This window comes from Pleuronectes platessa, chromosome 23, assembly GCF_947347685.1.
Source record: "Pleuronectes platessa chromosome 23, fPlePla1.1, whole genome shotgun sequence".
Lineage (NCBI taxonomy): Eukaryota > Metazoa > Chordata > Actinopteri > Pleuronectiformes > Pleuronectidae > Pleuronectes > Pleuronectes platessa.
Window position 1 is genome coordinate 7,310,027 of NC_070648.1, and position 17,861 is coordinate 7,327,887.

The following is a 17,861-nucleotide window of genomic DNA, read 5'->3' on the forward strand; positions in this document are numbered from 1 at the left end:
GCAGGAAAAGGCCGACACAGCAATTAGAAGTCAAGAGGTGACTCTTATGCTTGAACAAGAAGCAATCAGCTGAGACTGCTTGAAATAGCGGAGATACAATGTACAACTCTTGGATGCACCTGGGAAACTGTAGAGTTTGAAACAAAGAGCCCCAAGGCTGCATAATTGAGTATAATCTGGAGTCAGTTTAGTGAAGCGTCACTAATCTTGTACACAAAGCAGAGCTGAGATATGATTGGTATCGTTTTGTTTGTCCCTTCACTTACCCTAAAGAAAGTTTACTGGAATTTCTCCATTAAAGCTTAAGGTCTTACCGCCTAATGTTGTGTCGATATTTCTTTCCTTGCTGACCAACGGAGCAGCAAACCCGACAGGTAAGAGTGAGAAAGAAGCAGGAGAGCTAATCCCTTTTTTTAAACCCCCCTTTTCCCTTTTATTCCTAGACTTGTACATATCATATCTAAACAAATGGAAGTTGGTCGTAAACACTGGAGTTGAGGTCATTTGTGAAATCGGAGCTATGTTCTTATTCAAAATGAACACAAGTTCAAAGACGCTGCTCGAGATTGGCAAAGTGACATTGTTTCTACGGCAGCTGTCAGCAGACATTTATAGAAAGTTCAAACGGGTTGACTTTTCCTACTAATAAACTTTGAATTCCTCTAACACGTATACTATTTATATGCTGTAATTACCAGTGCAACTACCAGTACTGGATTGATTCTCATGAATTTTCCCAGTTCATGAAATTAAAATAAGTGGAGGATAGACAAACTATCACAAATACTTAAATAATGTAGACAAATGCTGAAAAATAACAAGAATACTCAACAATATAATACAAGTACAATGGCACTTTAGTGAATTAGGTTCCTCTGCTACATGTAAAGTAATTGTTTTAATAATAAAACGGGAGCCGTTTACATTATAATGCAATAATAACTATAACTATAGCTTCTGTATTACTGCAGAGTGGAACCATTATCCTGTCTGACACCTACAATGAAAAATTAACAATACAGGCTTCACACAGGTAGTGGTTAATAGCTACTATAGTGGATTGTGTTATACTGCAGAGTAATAAGGCTATTTAATCCCCCCCCCATCCCCCACCCCCCGTAGCTGTAAGTAAGATGTAAGGATGTGGTCCCTTCACCTTCCTAATTATACATCTGCCTTCATCATCCAGTGAGACCACAAGGCACGCTTTGCGGTTGTTCTGTGTTTTGTGCGCCAAGCAGAAAAACTAAAATACCAAAAATAATGACAATTTGCTGTTTCTCCTGCAGAAAAAGAGCAGAATCGGAAGCCAGGAAAGGAAGTCTCCCCAACAGCAAGGAAATGCCTCTGCATAACCCCACTGACCCCGTGGAGCTGCGGCGTCTCAACTTCCAAACACCCGGTGGGTATATTCAAACCGAAGCCCGGTGACACCTGTGGCACGCCTGCCTGCTTTTTTGCGGTTTGTTTTCACATTTGGCCACATGGCGTCCCTTGTCCACTTAACACAATAACGTCCTCGTAGGGTCCCCGTCATCTCTGCGGTGAGATCGGCGGTATACAAGCGGGCAATTTGCAGAGAGCGGACAGGTGCTTAGAGAAGACACGGAGGGTCAAACCTGACAGAGTCCTCCCGGGAGGCCCTTATCAGTGGGAAGAGGCAGGAATGCAAGCCTGACAGTTTGGTGACACCTGTCATCTCCCCCTGTGACTGGGTTGTCCAGGTCATCCAGACATGTCATGCTTAGTCAGAGAAGCGTCCTCCTGCTGGACGTCCCGCCCTGCAGCATTGCGGCAGGTGAGGGAAAAAGCGCTGGTGTTTACTCGCTCTGACCTTTGGTGCTGAGGTGAGTGGCGGTCAGCGGTCACGCCTCGGCTCGTTCCCGGTGTGGAACCTCGACCGGGGGAGCCACAGTCCATTTATCACCTGGACTGGTGGCGAGCATCTCCGCTCCCGCCCGGACGCCATTAACTGCCGTTTGAGTTCCTCTGGCACCGGCCGCTTCGGGACAGGTGTTTTTCGGGGACAGCCAATAATGTTGTTAAAAAATCAAAGCCATATTTTTCAGGTCAGCTCGTGTGAAAGGAGGATGAATTATCTCTGCAGGCTCATGTTTAAAAAAAAGAAAAAGATTATGCATATTTATGAAAGCTCTTCAGCGGTGTTAGGACCATTACCGGCTGTTTCATCCTGGCAGAGGGGTGTTTTTCCTTTTGGCTCAGAGTGATCTCAACCATCCTCCCACTATTGCACTCGCCACTCAAGCCATCATTTTGTTCCCCCAACAGCTTCTCTGAGAGCTTGGCTATCTGAGTGGAACAGTTTTTTTTTTCTCACCACCACGTGACCACGTCCCCTCCACTCCTGAAGCACTTCTACATTTAGACCGCCTCTCTCTCTCTCTATCCCCCTCCCTCTGCCATTCCTTGCACCTCTTTACCCCTCGATGGACATTTCCATCTTAAGGATGCTTGATGCGACGGCGTGTTGGAAATGGTCCTTTCATTGTCCCCCCGTGGTGGAAATGGATTTTGAGTAGTGGGGCTGCGATGGCGAGAGTGGGAGGGAGAGTGACGACCGGCTTCCATTAGCTAATGCCCACTTGTGTGTGTGCATCCGAAATGAAACAGCACCTCATTGTCGGAGAGGGAGACCATCGACCGACTGGTGTGTCGAAATGGCCCCCGAGTTCTTGGGTCGCAGATCTTTAGCCGTGGGCTCGATTCCAACAACGTGCACGTAAAAGGCATCTTTTGCACTTCGGATCTTTTCCCTCATCTACACTCAAAGAAATGAAATAATCATTTAAAGTTAATTTAGTTGTTTTAACCGGTCCCACAAAACCAGGTTGAATAACTGGGGAAAAAGACTAGAGATGTAATTATTGCTACATCAACAAGATCTCATGAATCTGACTTAAGTAAATGCTACATCATACAAGTACTTTGGGTTTTTTTTTAAACACAAATGAGTTGTGATTATGTTGTGGCATTTAGTTAATCTATAAGTGTGTGTAGTTCCAATAAACAACATGTCGCTTTACCTGACTTTATTTCAACTTGACATTGTTAAATACCAAATGTCAAGTTTACATCGTCAAAGCCACTTAACTGCAGGCTGAAACACTATGACGCAGATTATGCAAGTAGTATATCACCACGTCAGCACCCTCAGGCTATAACGAATATCAAATATTATCCTACTGGTGCTCCACTTTGGTTTGTGCTGCTGAGATATTTATCCCCTGTTGGCTTTCTCGTGTCTATGAAATCTGCTTGTGGCGTTTGTCAAGCTAGAGCATGATCATGTGTGTGTTACTAATAAATGTCCCGTTTAGAGTCCTGCTCACAATCACCCAGCTTCATCTTGTCACGTTTTTCAATATCCACATTTGAATCATGTTGCTCTGAGCTCTTTGCTATATTTGATCACACCGCCGTTTCCTCCGCAGGTTCAGGTGCGCCCAGTCACCCCAGTAACCTCCATTTGTCAAGTTAGTTGGTCTCGATTATGCATTTGACATGATTTGGGTTTTTCTTTTATTCTTTTTTTTTTTTTAGCTCCCTATCTTTTCCATCCTAGTCTTGTTTTCCCATCCTCATCTAATCCATCTGGTGTAATGCTCCGTCATCACAGGGGGAGGAGTTTGAAATGACAGCCTGAAAACATCTCATCACTCAAAGCAGACGTCATCTGGCTCTAACATGTTGAATGTCTTTTTCGTTTTGTTTCTTTGGGGATGTTGTTTTTTTCCGTCTTCCTGCCAATGCTAACCAAACACCAGCTTCCTGTGCCAATAACCTCCTTCTCTCCCAGTAGGGAGAGACCCAGTGGGGGGAAGTGTGCTCGATGACTCCCATTGGCTTTCTGTGTCCATATACTCTTTACGAGCATGGCCACTGCTTTGAGTGAACAACCTAGCCTAACAATACCCACTCCCCCCCCTCCCCCCTGTTAAACACACATGCTGCTTATCTAATGATTCCCTGTTGGCTTGTGCTTGGGTAATGGCCTCTTACAAGGCTGGTGACTGACCCTCGGTCCATCTTATTGACAGGCATGGCGTGCCACCCTCCGATCCCGGTAATGGACCTGGTGGATCATCAGGAGCGCCTGAAAGCCAACGACAACCTCAAGTTTTCACAGGAGTACGAGGTGAGCATACAGCGTCGTGGCATGAAGACGGCAAAACACCAGTACAGTCACATACACCGTCAAGCCCCAGGTGCTCACTGGAACGCCGATTTGAAATGGTGTGGTGGGCAAAGACCACAGTCTTGCATTTAACGATTTTTTTCCTGGAGGGCTTAATCCTACCGGTGCACACCCATGCCAACCGCACAGCAGTTCAATCATGACAACAATGTGACAACTGGGTTCGGTGGACGGGCGCCCAGTCGGGGGATTAGGAGCTATATTCATGAGGATATATCGTCATCCGCATAAATCACAGATTTAAATTTAGCCGGTATGATTTGACGTGTCGCAGCAGGAAGTAAACAGGTTTAATTAATAACGTTAATAACGTGGTATAGTCCACTTCCATCACTAGCTCCATGCTAACTTGCTAAGACAGTCAAAAGGACAACAGAGTATCATTATTGTTATTAGCTACACTAAACCCACACCAAGATAGCATTTCTGAATGAGGCCATTTCTACTATTTAAAAACAATCTATATTTATTAGCTGTGATCTTTTTTGAGGTTTACAAAGTGCTCATTCAGTCTTATTCCATCACTTCTGAAAATGGTATCATTCCTGTTAATGTTAGCTGCACTGTTACATTTTGAGCATGTGCAATAACCTTGAATAATCCCAGTAAAAGTCTGTGATCGGTACCCAGAGGCAACCCTACACCTTGCAGTATGAGGGTGTGGGGATAAAGTCAACAACACACGAGCAGTGCACTATACTCAGACGGGTATTCAGCGTGTTTATCCTTGAGAACCCTCACGCCTTACCGCTAAGTTGAGAGATGTGACTCATGCAGTCCGAGACCTGGATGTTTCAAAGGGCTCCGGATTACCGACAACGACCGGATCATTTATATATCTGCACTTTAGCTGAAGTCTCACTCGGCGAAAGTACAGGGCACTGCAGGGGAATTTGAAAATGTGATAGATGAGCATCGTGTAAATAGACCCCTGCAAAATCTAAAAGTCTGATGGAGAAATTGGCAAATATTAACGTGCGGAGCCTGGAACACCTTTTGCAAACAAGAGGTCCTTTCTGCGGGTTGGGGGGGGGGGGGGACATGCATGGGAACAGTGTCCCTTTCTTTGCCCCGCTCCTCTCCGCGGGCCCCCGGCAGCGGCAACAGAATCTATGAGGTCACCGTGTGGCTGCCTGCCAAGCCGGCCCCATCATTACTGCGGCTTAAATACACCGACTTCCAATTTCATCTCGCTCATTCCGAGAGCAGTGGAAAGCATTTTGCAAGCGCAATAAAAATGACGATTTTGATTACGGCCGACGTCGCAGCCCTTCTGTTTCTACAGATTTTGATAAAATATCAGGCCTCTGCTCGTGGGCTTAGTCTCCCTCCTCTTTGCTGCTTCAGGTAATTTCTGCAGATAAACAAAGTCTTTCTCTGCCGTGGCTGTCGTGCTGGTCTAAAGTTTGGCATCAGTAAAACATGAAGCTAATCTCCATGCATTTCTTGTTAATATAACATAATTCCCATATTGAGATGAGTCCTAATGTGTCAGTTAATTGCACTTTGGTTTCTTCTGCTTTAATATAGAGATTAAAACATTAAAGTATTCTCGCGTCATTTAAAAGGCAAGCATAATGTTTCCCCTACAATATCAAATTAAATTATTTCTTTCATGTTTTTATATTGTCCCTTTGTGACATTATATTTTAATCGCTCATTTATTGGTGATGAGGGGCTGTTAACAATCTCTGCTTTACAAAGCCGAGAGAGGACCCGGGGAGCGAGTTCTGTTAAACTGGTCTCAAGTGGGGTATTCTGGTATTTGCCATAAAGCTTTACTAATCAAATGTGTGAAGCTGATGGAACGAAGGCTTTTCCTCCGCGACCCATTCAGATGTATCTTTTAGTAAATCCGATCATTTAAATGCACCAGTTATTCACGAGGCGAAAAAACACAGTTTACATCATTCGTCCAGCGAAGAAACTCCAAAAACTAAAGTTTAAGATTTGATGATAAAAGAGCGAACTTCAGAGAAGCTCAAAGGTCAAGCAATTAGAATTAGCATTTCAACAACATGACACATTTCAAGAGCCTCTATACTAAGTATGAAGTAGACCCCTTTGATTATTTAATTGCATCTGAGTATTTAGCCTGAAGTACAGTCATTTCTTGATTTGTTATATCGATGTTATATGAAATATGTGATTGCATTGACGATAAACAACTCTCTTTGAAAAAAATGGACCATTAAAAAACATGATATTGGAAAACTGCGTCTAAGCCGAGGATGATTACGTGATTCTATGTGAATTAATTCTTCTCACATTCTGAAAACACATTAAGCTCTTGAAAAAAGGTCTTTAACTTTACATTATTTAACCTTGAGGGGAACCTTCTATGCATGAAAGGTAAAAATCCAAGTTGAAGGGCCAGAGACAAAGCCATTTTGTCAATATTTCCCAACCTTTCTTCATCACCGGTTTGTACACATGAGGGGGTTTAACAGGAGCACTAAAAATCAATATTATGCATTGCATTAACATGGAATTTGTATTCTTAGCGTGTACTCTCTAGCAGAAGTGCGATCAGTGCAAATACCTGTAAAAGTAGATTGTACGACAAAAGAAGACTTGAATCATTACATTTTTCACTTGTAAGAACCGACTCCCTATGAGACAGTTGATATGAACCTTGGCTGTGAAGCATTTGTCTTTTCCACTATGTTTGTGTCATAACAACACTTTTTTCTTGCCTTGCAGTCCATCGACCCCGGCCAGCAGTTCACGTGGGAGCACTCCAACCTGGAGGTGAACAAGCCAAAGAACCGATATGCCAACGTGATCGCGTACGACCACTCCCGAGTCCTGCTCTCCGCTATCGACGGTAGGCCACCCACCTGCACACCCTCCCTCCCAACCGCTGGATCGATCCCACAGACAGCACAGTGCAGCTGTATCTCCCAGGACCTCAGGAGCACAACCACAATGCACTTTTAAACTATATGCCTACACAAGCATGTCAGATTTCTACTTTTCTCTCGTGCCCTAAGGTGCTCGGAAAGAAAGACTTGACATATATATGACAATTCCCTTTTGAAAAGCCGAGCCAAGCAATCAGATAAACCAGTCGCCCACAGTGGGAGATGGAAATAAGTTTGAGCAGCTTCCATTTCTTTAACTTCATGTCAGGTGAATTTTTTCTTAATACCATGTGGTGCTTACAGTTTGTGTAAAGCCACGGTTTGTTACTTGAGCAAATGTATTCATGGAAACCAGAGCAGCGAGTGCACAAGGAATACAGAACCCAGGGTAGCGTATTATTATTTACTCTAGATATGACTGGTGCGGGTGTGTATTTGTTCCAAAATCTGGAAAAATATACAAATAAAAATAGAAAAGCCCAAACTGGCATAGTTGACAAAGGAATTGATAAAAGCATTATATTGATAAGATGTATTTAAGATATGGTTGCAGTCCTCGGACATCAGGGCCCGACTGTACAGCTAGATCCACGTTTGTATTTTCAGAATTTCACATCAACTCCCCCTGAACCTGACACATTCAGGATGTGTTGCCCACAGCTTCTAAAAGGAATTAACAACCTTTTTTTGAAATGGCCAGTTAAGCACTAGCTCCTCCAGCAGTTTATTAAATTAACGCAATTACACAGCAACACAATGGCACACACACACACACAAACAGCTACTAATTAACCATTTGCGTTGAGCCGCTCCCCCGGAGCTCGCATGTGGCTGGTGTGACAAATAAACAGATAGTTGGACTTAGAGAGCCCTGTGTTTTTTGAAGTCTCTGGGAAACAACAGACGAATCGAGTGTTGACGGAACCTCACCAGCCGGGGCGCGTACACACATCTGCAGCGCCACATTGGAGCCTTTGTGCCGCAGCGAGTGAGTAGTCCTCAGCCAAGGGGACATGAGGGACTTCCTCTTCTCCTTCCCGAGCTTAAACAAAGCCTTTTGGCAAGCGACGCCGCCATTGTTTACTTTGATTGAGTTCTTTGAATAAAAAGGGGATTTGGGATTTGACATCGGAATTTGAAGGAGGCTACTTTCGGAGTTTTATTGATGTCGGGGGGGGGACGGATCCGCGGGATCTTCGGGATACGGGGTTTACTCCACTTTAGACGAGTGACGAGGAACCTCTCTCCAAGTTGCCTGACCACACAAAACACAGGCTTAGCAGGATTAAACTGCTATCTAAAGTTAATCCTGCAAAGTTGGTGTACCCTTCATGTGGCTAAAGTGTTCACTTTGTCATATCAATTAGTATGTTTTAGTTTGTGTCAGCATTGTCGCCGCAGATTCCACGTTCCCCGTCAAAATCGTCCATGTTATTTTTGGAAGATCAAAGCGACTCGTTTTTCTCCGTTGGTCTATATTTAGTGCGGAAGCTGTCACGAGTTCAATTACAATCCAAATTTTACAAGTCTGATCCTATTCAATGACAAGAGCTGCGCTTGAGTCACTTACAGCCTGTTTAACAGAGAGGTCACTTTATTTTAAAGAAAAGCTAATCAAGATCTAATTCTGACAACTTTATTAATCTGTTCGGGAGGGAGGCGGTGGAGGAACGTGAAAAATGTGTGTGATCATCTGCCTGCAAATGTAAATGAATGTGCGAACGCCAATGCCGTTACAACTGCTACTCATCCCGATCACAACTACAATACTGCAATCCTAAAGTCTCTCTGTAATTCCTTTGAGAGTCCTTTGCTTTTCAGGCTGATGACTGTGCACCGAAAAACAATGTAGCCCTGGCTATTTCTCGATGAGCGTACTGACGGAGAAAATGGAAGAATTTATACAAATCCTGAGTGACAGAAAGCATAAAAAAAGGCAAAAAGCCATTTGCAAATGCAACTTGCCGCGTTCTCATTAAACCGCAGTAATGTCTCTTTTTGCTTTTCCCCCTTTTCAATTTGAAAACACACTGGTGTTTAATTGTATTTATCCCCTTGTCCATCATGGACGTGTACAGCCGCCTGCTGTGCTGTGTGGACATCTTCAACTGCACAAAAAGAGCGGGTGGGGGGGAAGAGCACAGGAAAATAAAATGATGTGGGTGGGTTTTTGAATGTGTTCACATTCCATTTCCTTTTGCTTTTTTTTTTATGCTGAATAAGTTACCTGCGAGTAAAAGGCAGTGTGGGGAAGAGGGGATGGGGGGGGGGGGGGGCAGTTGGAGTGAGGGGATTCTCTGGGACGTGGCGTCCATGCAGATGAGACTTATCTCGGTCGACCATGTGTGCACGGAGCCCCTAAACTGCCAGTCCTCAAGCATTGACTAGCTGTCAGCTCTGTCTCTCTCCCCTGGATTCGAAAAAAAGGCTGCTGCGCCTTTCATTTAATATACGCAAAGGGAAGGAGGTGTGAGCGGGGAAGAGGAGGGGGGGGGGGGGGGGGTGGGGAGATTGTTTTGCTAGCTTCTTTTTGTTGGTTTGTTTTTCTCCGTGTGAGGTGAGAGACTTGAACGGGCCAGAGCTTTATCTGTAAGTCACTTGCAGATTGCGGCAGAGGGACACAAAAACTGTGGATTTAAATGTGTTGTTGATGGTGTAATACAAATCCTTGTGGACTGGAACTCTGGGGCCTGACTCCACTGCTTTGTGCCGAGCGAATAACGTGGCTCCGCTGATAGGAAACAGAAATGGTTTTATCTGATGTCACCGAAAAAGGAAAAATCAGGAATAAGGGCGATTTAGGAAGCAACAATTGCCACTCATGTATAATCTATTTTTTAACCGTAAAGTTAAACGTTTCCCTTCTTCTCAGGGATCCCAGGAAGTGACTACATCAACGCCAACTACATCGATGGCTACAGGAAGCAGAACGCCTACATCGCCACCCAGGGGTCTCTGCCCGAGACATTCGGGGACTTCTGGAGGATGATCTGGGAGCAGCGGAGCGCCATCATCGTAATGATGACCAAGCTGGAGGAGAGGTCCAGGGTAAGAGAGACTGATATACAGAAACACACAGAGGGGCGTGTTATTCCGTGGTGCAACGGTCTCAACTCAGAAGGAATTGATTTATGAATGTTTTGGCCATGATAGTAAAGTCAAGCTATTTTTCAAAAATGCAGTTTTAAGGCCAAGTTAATAGTTTTTCCAATTCCTCGTTTGACATTGAAATTTGCAATGCAGTCGTCCAACTCCTCTCAACCTTTATCAGTCACACAATCTGCTTGACACTCCTGTCCCTCCTTATCTGCTATTTTCCATTTAAACCGTGCAGCATGCTGTACTCCTCCTCTTCATATTTATTCTCCAGGAGGAGCCAGGTTGCTCTCTGCTCCCCACTTAAATTCCCAATGGTCTCTTTACAACCCGCACACTATCACACAGTCGAGACAGAATCGTGACTTACTTCATTAGCCGAGTCTCCCTGAGAGCCCAGTGCTACCGTCAACGACAGAAAGAGACTGGAAGAATCTCAAAAGCTACCTTGTCCAGTCGTCCGCATTCACTACTCAGTTTTTTTTTTTTTTTTACGGCTTGCACGGTCAAAAGACACCTCCTCCCTCCCTGGCACATCTTAAAACCGTTTCACTGAGCACATGAAAGCTTTCATAGGCGTCATAAGCTACTGACCTTCACACTTGTATGCCTTTTTCTAAGAGCTTGGCACAGCGTTAACCGGAGTGCTGACTCAATTCAGGGAACCGGGCTTTCACTCCGTATAGCCATACAATATGCAAAGCAAATAAGCTCCTTTGGCTGTAGTACAATTTTACAGGAACTATAAAATGAATGCGGCCTCAATTAAAAACGGGGGGGGGGCAGGCAGGCCGTAGGTGCTTTGTGAGAGTGGAGATTCTTGGCTCTGGCCTTAAGCCTTCCTGCAAGACATCATCTATGGTGTTTTCAGATTTATCAGAGAGTTATTACTGTAATTAATCGTGGTGTCCAAATCAATGGTATGGTCCTCGCATCAGTTTTATTGGTAACTAAATCGGTGTACAAATATACAGAATAGTACACGTAGTAGTAGACTACTCTCTAGTTGAGCTGTGTAAAAACATTATGCTTTAACCCCATCAGTTCAAATGACAATATAAAGAATTACAATCGACCTGAAACACTTACTTCCCCTCCAACACCGACAGTACTTCCCTTTGTCCGGCGAGGCAGTAATGGAACCGTGTTTTATTGGTCGCTCAATGGGAAACAAAGCCGCGCACGCGAGTAGCAATAAAGCCGAGGCGGTAATATGATTGGAAACGGCGGTTTACCTTTGTAATTGCACAATGTGTCAGGATAAATTGATTGCGCTTGTCGGCTTTGTACAAATATCTCAGGTCATTTCATTGATTGGGAAATCAGTCGGCAGCGATGAGGAGGATTTTTGCGTTAATTTCACCATTATTTGACTGTATTGGATTGTGAGTACTGGAAGTTCAAAGATTATTTGTACAATGTAAAGAGGTTTTAAAAAGATGCAGTCATGCACCTGGGCTAATTTGTTGGAACCACAGGAGGATAGAGACCTAATTTATCCCGACTGGTCCTTGTTTGATGGGATGTTTCTGTCTGTTACAGGTGAAATGTGACCAGTACTGGCCCACACGAGCGACGGAAACCTACGGCCTCATCCAAGTGACCCTGTTGGACACAGTAGAGCTGGCTACGTACTGTGTCAGGACACTTGCACTTTTTAAAGTAAGTGGCGTTCGATTGCGGTTATCCTCTGAAGCCATACTGGGCAACGGGGTAACTGTCGGGTAGTTTGGGGGGGGACACTCGGCGGTCACTAACCTTCCCTCCCCCGTGTCCACATTCAGAATGGCTCCAGCGAGAAGAGGGAGGTGAGGCAGTTCCAGTTCACAGCCTGGCCGGACCACGGGGTACCGGAGCACCCCACCCCGTTCCTGGCCTTCCTGAGGCGGGTGAAAGCCTGCAATCCTCCAGACGCGGGGCCCATGGTGGTTCACTGCAGGTAAGGAAAACGCGGTTCCGTGAAAACATCCTGAAGCATGAAATTGATTTTTTTCTCTCCATTTGCCGGAATGAATATATGAATACATATGAAAAGCAGAATATATGCCGGGCTATTTAGAGGTTGATGTCTTGAGTCATCTGTGTGATAATGAAGAATTCTGGGATGAGTTGAGATATGATTCAGAAGTAAGTGTTTTAAGAGAGTATTTGATATTAACAGTGGGCGGTCTACTGCTTTTTGTGTGTTTAAACTTTTCAACAAATAATGGAGTGTGTGGCATTAATCACATTTACACTCTGTCTAAGCTGCTGATCGACAGAATTGCATCACTCCTCCATCATACGGCCTTTTCAATGTGTGACGGATTCGAGAAACAATTCAACGTGGGCCAGCTGCCTGGTGGATGAGGAGCTGCTGCCAAAGTTTAACTCCGATTTGAATGACCCATTTTGGTTTTGATGCAATATGAAAGAATTGTCTGAGGTTAACGGTTTCGATCCCTGTCTCCCGATTCCACGAAGATACTGAACCCCAGGTTAATGGCTGTGCCAGGCGTGTAAGAGGGATGTGTGTGTGCTGCACATAGATGCTGTGTGTGAATGGGAGAAAACTGTACTTTGAATTCGGGCTGTGGTCATGTGATGCCTACTGCTGGATTGAGCTCATTACTGGAATCACCGTAAATGGTTTTGGGGGCTGGTGAAAGGTACAGGAGAGCATATGACTGCTCCACTGAGACGGGGACCACGGACAGCTCCACTGCCCGGGCCAGAGCATACATAGCCCGGGGGTAGACACCCAGTCCACTTATTGTGTTAATTTTGCGTCTTCCTATATATGTTTGGGCCGTTAAGAATATATTTTTACAGTTGTTACCGGCTCTGTCAGTAATTTACTGCTCCTCTCTGTGTCCTTATCATTCAAGTTCTGCCATTTCCTCCGACTCTCCATACGATGAAGTTTACAAGTTCTGTTCTTTTCAACCAGTCTGAGTTTACAGACGTCAGGGAGAGAGAGAGAGAGAGAGAGAGAGAGAGAGAGAGAGAGAAATAGAGAGAGAGAGAGCTGATTCAGTATGTTAGTGTGAACAATTCAAATTGTGGATCATTAGTGTGTATTAAAGATTGCCACACGCTCCCTGAATTCAATAGGAATCGCCCGAACAATTCAGCTCACTATCAGCTCACATCACGAAAGGCCCCATAAATCTGAAGGTGTGTTTTCAACATCACAGCTCAACGCGTGCCGGTGTCACCCCCCTCGGCAAAAACCCTAAACATCTCCTTTCACACGCTGACACAGAAACACACACGCTGACCGGTCGCCATCCTCCCCGCTCCATCGGCTAACGTGTCGCACATCAGAGGCCCCACAAGTCCGAGGTTTTATCCCTTCGGGCGACTGTATCTGAAACACACAACTTTCACTTTCATGCCAAACCCCCGCTTCCCCTCCGCGACATAAGCGGCCAGCCTCCCGACAGAGACGGCCCAAAGATACGAGGCAGACTTCTGGCTCCTCACAAGTCAGGACGGCTTCAGAGACTCGGCACAGAGAAAGCAAGTGACTGAAAGGGGCGAAGGAAGACAGCAGAAATGAAGAATCAGTGATAGTGAGTGTAACAGATACAAACTTGTGTTAGAAAGTGACAAAAAAGGGAAAGGGAAAGGGAGGAGGGGGGGGATTACTGGAGAATTAGAATTACCACATGCTGAAGTTAATTAGAGCTAGTTGCCGAATGGCTTCAAATTGAAAATCCCGACTTCTACAATGAAGCAGAATGCAGGAATTAATGTCACTGTGCAGATGGGAGGGTTTTAATTCCTCTGGCTCGCGATCAGATAGCGCCGCTTCCAAGCTGCAAATCCTCAAAGAGGCGTTTTCCTCTCTTCATGTCCGACCATAGATTTTAAAATAGAGTCGTCTTTTTTCAAATGCACTTCCTTTTGGGAAAGAATGTTGTGAATGTTAAACGACGAGCAGATAATTCGGAGATAAATGTATTTTGTATAGAAGAAATCAACGTTCTTTTTGTTGTTTACTTTGTCCGAGCTGTTTACGCACAAGCAGAAAGAACTAAACAACAGCTAAAAGGAAGACAAATATAATTAAAATCATGGCGCAGTCTCTGGAGTGATTGATGAATTAGTTGATGCACTAAATTTGCTTACCACATATCTACACGTCTCATGTAAAGACCACAAAGACATAGAAATAAGCAATCAAAAGCTCTGGATGTGTTTTGTTTTCTGTGGTGGCTTATGGGCTTAATGTTACTTTTAACTGGAATTAAATGAGAAAGCCACTAATAGAAACATAATTTATCATATTTTATTTATTGTTTCCTGACTAAAATGGGACAATCAGATCTTTAGATAGAGCCATGTCCTATTTCGTTCATCACAGTCAAATGAGAAAAATCTGATAAATATCGAGAAACTACAAAAGTGACTTAAACTAAAGCAAAAATACTGGAGTTTCATGATAAATTCTTTAATCCACAACCTTTTGATGACAGATATGACAGAAAAAAAAAAAGGTCATTGCAATGTCAGTGGTCCCTGCTGTATCTTAAAATTGTTATAATCTAAACACAACTCTGGCGCATGTTTTTACACACGTCATTTCCTTTGCACTGTACACATTTGCCCTTTAGCTGGTGTGTATTTGCCAACTTCAGTAAATTATGCACACATGCCGCCTTCTATTGTCGTTACATCATCGATGCAATCTCTCCTCATTAACATGTGCCTTGATTAAAGCAGCCACATAGAAAATGCATCCATCAAGTTTCCTCTTAGGCGATACAAATATTAGCAAAACCGAACTACGCCTGTTAATTTACATTTTAAACCCCACCCCTTTGTCGTCAGACGACACCATTCACCACTTTGTGAAGGGAAACTGGCCGAAGCTGCAGAGTTCATTTTGTGTGCGAATGTCTCCTCGAGCTGTTTTGATTTACTTTCAACATTTTGCGAGACGTCCTCACGCACGCAGAGAGACTGTTGGCTCTGGAGTGATCCCGGCGAGTTTGAGGTCACGTCTGTGCTCAATGAGCAGAGTGGGGAAACGGTGACGGGTTGGCTGACAGCAAAGCGATTTTGGTAACAATACATATGTAATTGCTTTCACTGCTGCTCGTGCTTTATCTTCGCGGGACTCGTTGCAGCTGGATTTTTTTTTTACGCTGCACTTTTACCCCCCGCCTCCCCCCCGCTATTCCCCAAACTCCTGGAAAGCATATTAGTCTGACACTTAATGTGTGCCGGTGTCCAAAGCAGCTGGTCTTGACTGGCTGAAAAGGCAGTGTCAGGTCATTAGTGCAGTCAGTCCGCCAGCTCCCCTTCAACTGCCAAATGCACCGGCGGCTTTCTGCACCACCTCACACACACACACACGCACAGACACACACACACACACATCACATCACATGTCGATAAAGGAATATGACACGTTTCTACCATTTCCACGGTTCCGCGTTTAGGAAACAATTCTGGTCAACACACGTTCCTGCTTTCTCACTCTTTCGGAAACACACAATTTCCAGACAACTCGCCGCATCTCTCTCTCTGTGCACAACTCGACCTTCCTCCTCCTCACCTCTCTCCCCCCCCATTCCTCATCTTCCTCTGTCTCCGTCTCTCCAGCTCAGCGCTGTCACCCTGTCACTTACTCTCTCACAGGTCATCACTCTCCCCACGTTCAGGTCTGTACCACAAAATGTTTTCAGATTGAAAGCAGCTGGGGTAAAGGGAGAAATCTCTTCTACACTCCGCATCCCCGCCCAGGGGCTGAGGTGTTCTCAGACCTGGAAGTGATTCATTCTTTCAAACGTCCCCGGGACAATTTCGCAATTTCTTTGCCGCCCGATTCCCTCTTTCACTCACATGCACATTTTGTAATTGAACCCGGAGCCGTGAGGAGCTGCTTCCAGAAAAAGACAAACAAAAAAAGAGCCCGAGCTTCATTCAGCCAGTGTCAGCCATTTTGAACACGATCATCAAACCATTTGTTAAAGCCAATGGCTCCCGTACGTGTCTTTATTCCATCTGCAGCACAGTTCCAGTGCAGCATGGCACATTAACCAGACTTGGCCCCGAGGGACTAACTTTGCTCCCTCTTGAGTTTTCTCTTCTCAACTTCTTTTCCCCACCGCCTCGGTGGAAATGAAGAACAAATGCTTCATCAGAAGGAGGAAGGCACGAAAGCATGGCTCACACCTCGTAGGCATGTCAGCTTAATGGATTGAATAACCTGTTTACTTTGGAGTGCCGGGTGCGAGGAGTAGTCTTGTCGAAGCCTTGTTTTGCGGGAGGAGAGTTAACGAACAAAGATTTAACGCCGCCCTGTCGCCCCCCCCGGTTAATAAATCGGGAAACATCTGTGCCGAGGCTCGTGCTATTAGAACGTGTAATGTGCAGCATTTTTGAATTGTCAGCAGTCTGCGAAGGAGGGTTACATTCATACAGCATGTCTCAAGCTGGCCTGCGAGGAGAGGTCAAAGAGAAACAGTAAACCCCCCCCCCTCCCCTCTTTGTCAGAGTGCTTTTTCACTCGTGCATTTTTCTCACTAATGTAAAAATGTGCCGATGTGAATCCTAATGAAGGGGACCTGCCTTTCAGAGCCTCTTCTAAAGCTCTTATGTCATTTAGAAGCGCAGCGCTGATATAATGGCGTTAATTGAAGTCGGCTTCACTTCTCAGAAGTTCACAAAGCCCTCGAAAAAAAACTCCTACTCTCAAAATTGCGACCGGGTCTGCATTTGTTGCAGTGGCACTTTTCGGGACACAATGAGATAAAGGTTAAATGTTGCCGTTGCGTAAGTGATTAGTCCTGATGGGTTGGAGAGGACAGGTGGGGTCCAGAGGGGGGAAGAGGCGAGATTGCAAAGCCAGCAGTGAGCCGGCTGAACGCTGTGACTGCCAAGCCCTCTTCTCCACACAGAGCCACTTCAGATTTAATTACACCCCCGGCCAAATGGCCCATCCTATGGCGGCAAACTTGGCAAGGAGCGTTTACCATTCTGCCTCATCACTATGTGGAATTAGAAAAGCCCCGAACATTTTTCACTGAAAGGACACCTTTCCATCCACTGGGCTGTCGGCTTTGGCTGAGGAGGTGGAATGGGTTGTCCACAAACCAGACGGTCGGTGGTTTGATCCCCTTTCTGTGGTCTGGCCGGCTAATCCAGTCTGCATGTGTCCCCGGGCAGACAGTCAACCCCCAAATTGCCCCTAATGGCTGTACCAGTAGTATGTGAATGATGTGTGATAGAAAAGTTGAATGGGAGAATTTGACTTGCAGAATAAACCGCTGTAAGACTAGGAATACACCATATCCATGCAGCTCAATAACCATTTGTGTTGCTACATCTAATAAACTGACTTGATCTTGTTTTGGATTACAGCGCTGGGGTGGGACGCACGGGCTGCTTCATCGTGATTGACGCCATGATGGAGCGCATCAAGCACGAGAAGACCGTGGACATCTATGGACACGTGACGCTAATGCGTGCCCAGCGCAACTACATGGTGCAGACGGAGGACCAGTACGTCTTCATACACGACGCGCTCCAGGAGGCCGTCAACTGCGGCACCACGGAGGTGCCCGCCAGGAACCTCTACGCGTACATCCAGAAATTGACGCAGATAGAGGGCGGGGAGAACGTCACCGGCATGGAACTGGAGTTCAAGGTACAAAAAACCTGTTCCGACTTTAAATCCTGACAGCACCAAACAC

At 45.2% G+C, this 17,861-nt stretch overlaps 1 protein-coding gene across 1 annotated transcript in view; it reads left to right on the plus strand.

The window, feature by feature from the left end:
• The window catches only part of LOC128429891 (receptor-type tyrosine-protein phosphatase delta), a 335,913-nt gene that overhangs the window by 313,807 nt on the left and 4,245 nt on the right, over positions 1–17,861 (plus strand). Inside the window, exons 32-39 of the mRNA XM_053415754.1 lie at positions 1,290–1,402; positions 3,453–3,494; positions 4,059–4,156; positions 6,920–7,043; positions 9,953–10,128; positions 11,719–11,838; positions 11,961–12,115; positions 17,530–17,815. Of these exons, the coding sequence (XP_053271729.1) occupies positions 1,290–1,402; positions 3,453–3,494; positions 4,059–4,156; positions 6,920–7,043; positions 9,953–10,128; positions 11,719–11,838; positions 11,961–12,115; positions 17,530–17,815 (1,114 nt within the window). The remainder of the gene's footprint in view (positions 1–1,289; positions 1,403–3,452; positions 3,495–4,058; positions 4,157–6,919; positions 7,044–9,952; positions 10,129–11,718; positions 11,839–11,960; positions 12,116–17,529; positions 17,816–17,861) is intronic.